The following is a 9624-nucleotide window of genomic DNA, read 5'->3' on the forward strand; positions in this document are numbered from 1 at the left end:
GGTCGTCTGGGCCTGTGCAGAGGAGGCACCATTTCAGGCAGGAGGTGGGATGAGGTTGGCCCAGGCCCCAAGTGCTGGTCGCGGCAGGTCTCAGCAGCCTCATGGCCCCTGCTCTGGGCCTCGGGTGCCGGGTCCCCGTGTGTCGTGTGTCTGCCAGGGTAGCCACGTGCCACTTTGTCCCCGCAGCGCTGTGTGCCGCAGGACACCGGCTTCTCCTCGCTCTTCCTGAAGGTGCTCCTGCAGATGCTGCAGTGGCTGGACAGCCCCGGCGTGGAGGGTGGGCCCCTGCGGTCACAGCTCAAGATGCTTGCCAGCCAGGCCTCGGCCGGGCGCAGGCTCAGCGACGGTGAGGACTGCGCCAGGCTGGCAGATGGCTGGGGGGCACTGGATGGGGGCTCACATGGAGTGGCCAAGCTGCCTGGCACCCCGAGGCCCGGGGAGTGGCTTGGGGGGTGGGTACCCACGTGGACCCAGGGGAGCCCTTCTACCGTGGGGCCTCCCTGGATGGGGTACACCGATAGGGGTGAGGGCTGCAGCCACAGGGCACTCACACAGACCTCCCACAGTGCGAGGGGGGCTCCTGCGCCTGGCCGAGGCCCTGGCCTTCCGTCAGGACCTGGAGGCGGTCAGCTCCACCGTCCGTGCTGTCATCGCCACCCTAAGGTCTGGGGAGCAGTGCAGCGTGGAGCCGGAGCTGATCAGCAAAGGTACCGTCCTGGCCCCGTCCCCTTGGGCCACTGGGGCCCTGGGAAGACCCAAACCTGAGGCTCCTTCTTGCTGACCAGTGGGGGGCGGACAGTGGCCGCTCAGCACTGTCCCCGGAAAGTGCCCACAGAGATCCCCTCCCAGATGGCCCAGGGCGGGGCCTCTTGAGAATGAGTTGGAGCTTTCTCCTTGGGGGGCCCCCAATCACTGCTGCACCCAGCAAAGTGAGCCCTGGCCCCGGCCGCACTCTCCTGCCCCTGCTGCACTCTCCGTTCCCGGCCGCACTCTCCTGCCCCTGCTGCACTCTCCGTTCCCGGCCGCACTCTCCTGCCCCTGCTGCACTCTCCGTTCCCGGCCGCACTCTCCTGCCCCTGCTGCACTCTCCGTTCCCGGCCGCACTCTCCGTTCCCGGCCGCACTCTCCTGCCCCTGCTGCACTCTCCGTTCCCGGCCGCACTCTCTGGCCCCAGCTGGGCTCTGCTCTTGTGTCCCACACACGCTCACCCCACACCCCCCCATGGCTAGCCCATATCCACTCAGCAGCCCCCCCCGACCTGGGAGTGACCCACATGTTTCTCTGTCCCTTGCGCAGTCCTGCTAGCCCATATCCACTCAGCAGCCCCCCCCCGACCTGGGAGTGACCCACATGTTTCTCTGTCCCTTGCGCAGTCCTCCAGGGGCTGATCGAGGTGAGGTCCCCCCACCTGGAGGAGCTGCTGACTGCGCTCTTCTCTGCCACTGCGGACGCTGCCTCCCCATTTCCAGCTTGTAAGCCCGTTGTGGTGGTGAGCTCCCTGCTGCTGCAGGAGGAGGAGCCCCTGGCTGGGGGAAAGCTGGGTGCGGACGGCGGCAGGTGAGCTGGGGTGCTGCACACGGCCGGGGCGGGTGGGTGGGCGGCACTGCCCCTCCCTGAGCCACCTTCTCCCTGCAGCCTGGAGGCCGTGCGGCTGGGGCCCTCGTCAGGCCTCCTGGTGGACTGGCTGGAGATGCTGGACCCTGAGGTGGTCAGCAGCTGCCCCGACCTGCAGCACAGGCTGCTGTTCTCCCGGAGGAAGGTGGGTGGCACCCAGCTTCAGCACGGGGCCCCACCCCAGGGTAAAGGCTCTTCCTGACCTGAAGTGCAGCGGCCTTGGCCTGGGCGAGCCTTGCAGGGGCCCCAGCAGCCCTCCTGTTCTCAGGCATGTGTCCCTGTAGCAACCCAGAGGAAGGGCAGGTCCCCCATTGGCCCTAGCAGAACCCAGGCCAGGGTCACAGTCACCTGTGGACCAGCACTGTGACCAGCCAGATGTGGGGACGGGGTGGGTGGATGGGGTGGGGTTGGCCCTGCCAAATCCTGTAGATCATGTAGGGGCCTCCATCTTCCTGAAGGGAATGGGGCTGTGGCCAGGAGAAGGGAGGGCAGGTGCTGGGCTCCCCAGGTCCCCCGCAGGGGAGGGATGGCCTCACCAGAGAGGCTGCATGGAGCCCCGGGCACCTCCGCTCTGCGGCATGGCTCCCATGGAAAGAGGTGGGGAGATGCTGCGCGGCCACCAGGAGGGGCCCTCCAGCACCACATGACGGGGCCGGTGTCAGCGGCAGCACCCCAAGTCTCGGCTCTCTGAGTGGCTCATTGGGAAAGCTGTCAGCTGACCTCAGCAGAGCCTGCCATTGGCCCAGGTGAGGCCAACCGGGCTTCTTCCTCCCTCCCCAGGGCAAAGGTCAGGCCCAGGTGCCCTCGTTCCGCCCCTACCTTCTGACCCTCTTCACGCATCAGTCCAGCTGGCCCACGCTACACCAGTGCATCCGAGTCCTGCTGGGCAAGAGCCGGGAGCAGAGGTGGGCGCCTCCCTGTCCCCAACCTGGACCGCGGCACGCTGGCCTTCACCAGAACTCTCCCAGCGCCAGCTCTGACTGGTATCTCCCATGCTAAGACGAGACACCTCATACTCAGTGGAACCCGTGCCTCCCCACAGGTTCGACCCCTCCGCCTCTCTGGACTTCCTCTGGGCCTGCATCCACGTTCCTCGAATCTGGCAGGGGCGGGACCAGCGCACCCCACAGGCAGGTCTTGGGAGGGTGGCCCATCCGGGAGAGGGGATAGCCCATCGGGGAGAGGGGGTGGTGCTCCAGGGCTGATGCAGGCACCCGTTACAGAAGCGGCGGGAGGAGCTGGTGCTGCGGGTCCAGGGCCCAGAGCTCATCAGCCTGGTGGAGCTGATCCTGGCCGAGGCGGAGACACGGAGCCAGGACGGGGACGCAGCCGCCTGCAGCCTCATCCAGGCCCGGCTGCCCCTGCTGCTCAGCTGCTGCCGTGGGGACGATGAGAGTGTCAGGAAGGTGACGGAGCACCTGTCAGGCTGCATCCAGCAGTGGGGAGACAGGTGCTCAGGCCCCCCGGCCCCAAATGCCGCCTGAGAGTGAGCCATGGAGGGGGTCGAGGCCCAGCCCTGAGTGGGTTCCCATCACGCCTGGTCCTGTCCGCCCACCCCTGTCACTGGGGCCCCGTCCGCCTGGTGAGCCCTGCTCCGTCTCTTTCAGTGTGCTGGGCAGGCGCTGCCGAGACCTCCTCCTGCAGCTCTACCTACAGCGGCCGGAGCTGCGGGTGCCCGTGCCTGAGGTCCTACTGCACAGCGAAGGGGCCGCCAGCAGCAGCGTCTGCAAGGTGAGGGCACAACTCTGCTGCTCCCCGCCGCCGTCCCAGGTGCCCTGGCCAGGCAGGGAGGGAGGGCGGAGGCCACAGTGTGCATGGCCATCGCCGGCTTCCCCTCTTGCCCCTTCCCGGTCCGCGCCGCCCTGTGGGTTTGTCTGCATTGAGTTTTATACCGAGGGAGCCTGCGGGTGCTCTGTTCACAGTCTGGAGAGTCGTGGTGGTGTGGGCACCCAGTGTCCTGCCATTGTGTGGATCGGCCGTTAGTTTATCTGTTCACCTGCTGGTGGACATGGGGTCACGTTCGGTTTGGGGCAGTGACAGCTGCTGGGGACTTGTGCATGGGTCTTGGTGGACGGCTGCGTCTGCTCCTCTCCAGTGACCCTGGTGGGGAGGGCTGGGCCTCCCATACCCGCTTCCCCACTGCTGGCCGGAACCTGCAGCCTGTCTTCTGCTGGTACCACAGAGGGCAGCTGACTTTTTCTAATCATTTTTGCTTGCGGCTTTTTTCACTTATATGTCATTTTATTCATTGAAATCACACTTGATGTGCAGTTTTGCGGGGGGTTTTTTGAGGCAGGGTGTCTGTTGCCAAGGCTGGAGTGCAGCGGCACCATCATAGCTCACTGCAGCCTCAACCTCCTGTGCTCAAGTGATCCTCCCACCTCAGCCTCCTGAGTAGCTGGGACCACAGGCACGTGCCACCACACCCAGTTAACCTTTTTGTATTTTTAAAAATAGAGATGGGGTCTTGCCATGTTGCCCAGGCTAGTCTTGAACTCCTGGGCTCTGGTGATCTTCCTGCTTCGGCCTCACAGAGTGCTGGGATGACAGGCGTGAGCCACCACGCCCGCCTGGCTGATGTGTAGTTTCGGCTTGTTTCCTGCTCATCGTATCGTTTTTGAGCTTTGCTTTTATTCTGTGTGGGGTTTTCCCAGAGGCTGGCTGTGGCCTGCCTGCCCTCCCGAGGTGCTCATGGGAGCCATAAGGAGCCAGTTCGTCTGCTCATGGCGTGCCACGTGGTGGATCGCGGCCACAGCTGGTGGCCACAGGCTGAGTATGGGCGGGCAAGTGAGGGGAGGCAGCAGCCCCAGCCTCAGAGCGCCCCTCCCTGCAGCTGGACGGTCTCATCCACCGCTTCATCACGCTCCTCGCGGACACCAGCGACTCCCGGGCATCGGAGAACCGAGGGGCGGATGCCAGCATGGCCTGCCGGAAGCTGGCGGTGGCGCACCCGCTGCTGCTGCTCAGGTGCTGTCCCAGAAGCCCTGTCTTCGCCAGACGCTAGTTTAACCAGGGGTGTCTGCAGCTCTCCAGCCTGGGCAACAAGAGCGAAACTCCGTTTCAAACAAAAAACGACAAAAAAAAAAGCATGTTCCCATGGGCTGAAGTTGACTGAGGGAAGTCAGAGGCCTGAACTGGGCCTCAGGTGGGAGGAGCTGGGTGGGCCTCAGAAAGGGGCGATCTCATCCCCACCTCCTAGGGCAGGGGGTAGTGTTGGGGGGCAGCACGGGGTCTGGCTCCCGGGGCTGGCAGTGGGGCCTTCCTGGGGACGTGCGCCAGGTGAGCCGGCTGGCCAGGGCTGACTGGGCCCTCACTGCGCCCACAGGCATCTGCCCATGATCGGGGCGCTCCTGCACGGCCGCACCCACCTTAACTTCCAGGAGTTCCGGCAGCAGAACCACCTGAGCTGCTTCCTGCACGTGCTGGGCCTGCTGGAGCTGCTGCAGCCGCACGTGTTCCGCAGCGAGCACCAGGGGGCGCTGTGGGACTGCCTGCTGTCCTTCATCCGCCTGCTGCTGGTGTGTGCTCCCGCCGCCCGCCCTGGCGCTCCCTTCCACTCCCTCCGCCCTGGCCTGGGCCTGCCTCATCCACCCGGGGAGGGACTGGGAGGACCTCTGCAGCCAGGGCCCAGGCCAGGCCACCTGGCCTGGGGACCCGCTCCCCGCCTGGGAAGTCCCTGCCTGCTGCCCCTCATGTGCCTGGGGGGCCTATGTCCTTCAGAATCCTAGCCCAGACCCTCCGTGCTGCTCTCTGCGTGTTGCTTGTGCCACCTCGAGCCCCTCATCCATCTGGGCACGTGCCCCAGACGGCTGTGTCCACACCCTGACAGGCCATGCCAGCCACCCTCGTGCCCGTGACGCCCCAGTGGTTGGCAGAGGGGGCTCGTTGGCGGTGGGGTCTGTGCCCTGAGGCTCTGGGAGCAGATGGGAGCACAGGGTCTGTTTTGGCCCCACGGGGCAGAGCAGCTCGAGGGTGCCGCTTCTGCTTTGCAGAATTACAGGAAGTCCTCCCGCCACCTGGCTGCCTTCATCAACAAGTTTGTGCAGTTCATCCATAAGTACATTACCTACAATGCCCCAGCAGCCATCTCCTTCCTGCAGAAGCACGCCGACCCGCTCCAGTGAGTGTCCACGGGCTGCAGGGAAGCCTCGGGCCTCCGGCGAGGGTCCAGCGGGGTCTGGAGGGTGTTCCTGGGAAGGCGGGGGAGGGCTGCTGAATGTGGTGCTCATCCCAGGGCGCAGAGGCCGCCCCACCCTGTGCGAGAGCTGTCTGAACCCACCCCTGCAGCTCTCTGTCCCGTTCCATGCACACGTGGCCTCCCCGCCCGGCCCTCCCCCTGAGCGTCCTGGCCTCTCCTGCGTGCCTGTGTCCACGCCCTCCCATGCTGCCCTAGTTTGACCCCTGACCCAGCCTTTTGCCTGCCAGTGTCTTCCTCCCAGGTGAAAGCATCTTCTCTCCCCAGCGACCTGTCCTTCGACAACAGTGACCTGGTGATGCTGAAATCCCTCCTTGCAGGGCTCAGCCTGCCCAGCAGGGATGACAGGACTGACCGAGGCCTGGACGAAGAGGGCGAGGGTGAGTGGGGCTGGCGGCGGCTGCTGGAAGCAGTCCTACAGGGCCTGGTTTTCCCGGCTGCACAACCAGCCCTGGGCCGTCTGAGGCGTCCCGATGGGGGCTTTGTGAGCCTGGGACCTTGCTGGCTGGCTCCTGGCCCACCTCACGGGGACGAAGCGCTGGCTGGTGCCTGACAGAGCATCAGCACACCCGCCCCCGGCACATCGCCCTGCCCCGGCACATGGCCCTCCCCACCCCCCCGCCCCCAGCACATCCACCATCCACCAGATGTCCCTCCCCAGGAAGCCTCCCCTGGTCCTACTGGGCAGGGCTTGTCCTTGGTTTTTCCCTGCCTGAGGTGACATGGCACCGCAGCATGCCTCTCCTGTGCCGTCGGAAGAGTGCTAGGCCCGGGTCCCAAGGGTCCATCCTGTCTTGTGCCCAGTGGGTCCTGGCCCACATTGCGAGAAACCCAGCAGGGAGAGACTCGCAGAGGTGCATGGCTGGATCCAAAGGCAGCTCCCGGCTCCTGGTTCCACCCCATTTGTGGAGGGTTGCTGTGTGCGGGCACCTTGGGAGCCTGGGCAGTGGCCGCTGTGCTCTCGGGAGGGCAGGCCCTGGTGCCTCTGTGTGGCACGTCCTGCCCCTCCTGCCCTCCTGCAGCACTGCCGCTGTCTTCCAGAGGAGAGCTCAGCCGGCTCTCTACCCCTGGTCAGCGTCTCCCTGTTCACCCCTCTGACCGCGGCCGAGATGGCACCCTACATGAAGCGGCTTTCCCGGGGCCAAACGGTGGAGGGTGAGTCAGGCCCTGCTTCACCCATCGAGGTCAGCTCCAGGTTGGCGCCCTGGGTCCCATGGGGCTGCGGGCAGCAGCCAGCAGCCATCTGGGCACTGACTTTGGCGTGAGCCCAGCCCATGCTGGGCTGTGGGTGGGTGGGCCATTCCTCACAGTGGGGAGCACCCCCAGAGAGGGCCTTAGAAACTCAGGGGCCCAGGGGAGCTGGAGGTGGCTGCTCTGCTTCAGACACAGCAAAAAGCAGGGCAGCCCCCTAAGGTGGTGGGGGGGGCGGCAGGAAGAGGTCAGGTGGGTGGGCAGGACCAGAGGGTGGGCAGGACCGGTGGCCATCGTCAGAGGACAGCCAAGGCTGGGCGGCCTGGATGGAGTCGGGCCGTGGGGACACTTGCTGCTGAGAGCACCCTGGATTTGGGGCTGCCATGAGGGGTCAACCCCTCTCTCTACTTGGAGGCCACTGGTAGGGGCAGGGCCGGGCATTTGCGGAGCTTGGGGCAGGTGGCTGCCCAGGGCGTCCCTGGGTTCATGCTTTCCAGTGCTTTCTGCCCTGTGGTGCTCGGGCCTTGCTCCCTCTGGGTGGCTGGGGTGGGGTGGGCAGAGATCTGCCTGGCCCTTCAGCTCTGGCCTGGCCGTCTCTGTGTCAGATCTGCTGGAGGCTCTGAGTGACATAGACGAGATGTCCCGGCGGAGACCCGAGGTCCTGGGCTGCTTCTCGGTGAGCTGGATGCGGCTGAGGGAGAGCTGGGAGGAGCTGCTCCCGTGGAGAACCCCGCAGGGCCACCGCCTCAACATGGGGTGCCCGCGCTGAGCCCCAGGGAGTCCTCCGAGGCTGCCCCAACACGGGGTGCCCGCGCTGAGCCCCAGGGAGTCCTCCGAGGCTGCCCCAACACGGGGTGCCCGCGCTGAGCCCCAGGGAGTCCTCCGAGGCTGCCCCAACACGGGGTGCCCGCGCTGAGCCCCAGGGAGTCCTCTGAGGCTGGGCTTTGGGTGGGGCCCCAGCCCAGGTATTCACAGTCGAGCCAGGGCAGGCCCACCTTCAGCCCTGGGCTGGGACTGGCCAATGGCACATGCGTCCTGCCTTCTGGATAGAAGCCTAGGGTCCCTGCCATTGCCACCAACCATCACAAGACCAAGAGGTGAAGGGGCCTAGATGGGGGCTGGACTCCCTGGTCACACAACTCCCACCATTCCCCACATCAGACCAACCTGCAGCGGCTGATGAGCTCGGCCGAGGAGTGTTGCCGCAACCTCGCCTTCAGCCTGGCCCTGCGCGCCATCCAGAACAGCCCCAGGTGAGGCCACCGCCGGCCTCTGTCCCGCTGCCACCGCCGGGCCCTGCTAACCCAGGTCACCGCTTGACCCGCCTGGTGGCCAGACCAGGCTTCCAGGCGGCTCAGCTCCCCTGTTGGCGGGGAGGGGTCTGGCGTGGGCACAGGGCGGAGGTTCCCACTGAAGCGCGTGGCTCTTTCAGCATCGCAGCAGATTTCCTGCCCACGTTCATGTACTGCCTGGGCAGCCAGGACTTTGAGGTGGTGCAGACGGCCCTCAGGAACCTGCCCGAGTACACTCTCCTGTGCCAAGGTGAGGACTGGTTCCCCGCCCGGGGCCCTGGCAGCCCTCGGGGAGTCCAGAGGCGCGTCCCCCGAGAGCTGGCTCTTAGGAGTCCCGAGGTCTGGTCACTGCGACCAGGGTGTTGTGGCCAGTGTGATATGCAGGGCCCTGTCTCCCCCACAGAGCACGCGGCTGTGCTGCTGCACCGGGCCTTCCTGGTGGGCATGTACGGCCAGATGGACCCCAGCGCACAGATCTCCGAGGCCCTGAGGATGCTGCATATGGAGGCCGTGATGTGAGCCTGTGGCAGCCGACCTCCCTCCAAGCCCCGGCCCGGCCCGGCCCCGGGGATCCTCGAGGCGAAGCCCAGGAAGCGTGGGCGTTGCTGGTGTGTCCGAGGAGGTGAGGGTGCCGAGCCCTGAGGCCAGGCAGGCCCAGGAGCGATACTTGGAGCCCTGGGGTGGCTCCAGGCCGGCTGCTGGCATCGGGGGCCGTCTGCGAAGCCCTCATTCACCTTCTGGGCTACAGCCCTGCTGCAGAGCGTTGGGCGATGTGGCCCAGCGTGTGCAGGATCCCACCGGGCATGGCCTGGGCTGGTTTTCAATGAAACGATCTGAATTCTCTGTGTACTCTCTGGTGTCCCGTGTCGCCCTCTGGCCAGTGAGAGCCTCGAGGACCCTGGCCTTGGCTCCCCAGCCCCACAGCACAGGGAGTTGGGCAGGGTCCTGGGAGGCGGAGACCAAGGCCAGGCCGGGCTCTCCCTTGGGCTAGCAGTTCTCGCAGGTGTCGAGGGTCGGGGGACGCTGCCCGCTTGGCCGCCCCCCACCCTGTCACGGTCTCCCCGTCAAGTGCCGGCCCTGGGCCCTGCCTGGCCTCGAGTCCTCTGCCTACGGGGTCGGCCTCTGTTGAGTGAGTCCAGCCTTGTCAGGCTGTGTGGGGGCCTGGCCCGGCTGACTGGTCTCTCCTGCACTAAAAGGATCAACAAGGCCCTGAGAGCCTCAACTGTGGGCGTCCCCCTGTGGGAGCTGTGTGGGGGTCTCATTCCAGAAGAGTCCAAGTAGCTGGTGGTGCTGCTCGTCCTGCGTTTGCCAGCACCCGCTCATAGGGGAGGG

General features: G+C 66.1%; 1 protein-coding gene across 1 annotated transcript in view; it reads left to right on the forward strand.

Moving 5' to 3' along the window:
* Positions 1-9135, forward strand: part of INTS1 (integrator complex subunit 1) — a 34895-nt gene extending 25760 nt beyond the window's left edge. Inside the window, exons 32-48 of the mRNA XM_055262631.2 lie at positions 187-346; positions 567-707; positions 1374-1557; positions 1636-1759; positions 2395-2519; positions 2657-2744; positions 2838-3064; positions 3222-3345; positions 4448-4581; positions 4940-5132; positions 5607-5734; positions 6077-6189; positions 6851-6964; positions 7606-7676; positions 8162-8253; positions 8433-8542; positions 8696-9135. Coding sequence (XP_055118606.1) covers positions 187-346; positions 567-707; positions 1374-1557; positions 1636-1759; positions 2395-2519; positions 2657-2744; positions 2838-3064; positions 3222-3345; positions 4448-4581; positions 4940-5132; positions 5607-5734; positions 6077-6189; positions 6851-6964; positions 7606-7676; positions 8162-8253; positions 8433-8542; positions 8696-8811 — 2244 coding nt within the window. The 3' untranslated portion in view covers positions 8812-9135. The remainder of the gene's footprint in view (positions 1-186; positions 347-566; positions 708-1373; positions 1558-1635; positions 1760-2394; positions 2520-2656; positions 2745-2837; positions 3065-3221; positions 3346-4447; positions 4582-4939; positions 5133-5606; positions 5735-6076; positions 6190-6850; positions 6965-7605; positions 7677-8161; positions 8254-8432; positions 8543-8695) is intronic.
* The last annotated feature ends 489 nt before the right edge of the window (positions 9136-9624 follow it).

Source organism: Symphalangus syndactylus, chromosome 22 (assembly GCF_028878055.3).
Source record: "Symphalangus syndactylus isolate Jambi chromosome 22, NHGRI_mSymSyn1-v2.1_pri, whole genome shotgun sequence".
In the NCBI taxonomy this organism is placed as follows: Eukaryota; Metazoa; Chordata; class Mammalia; order Primates; family Hylobatidae; genus Symphalangus; species Symphalangus syndactylus.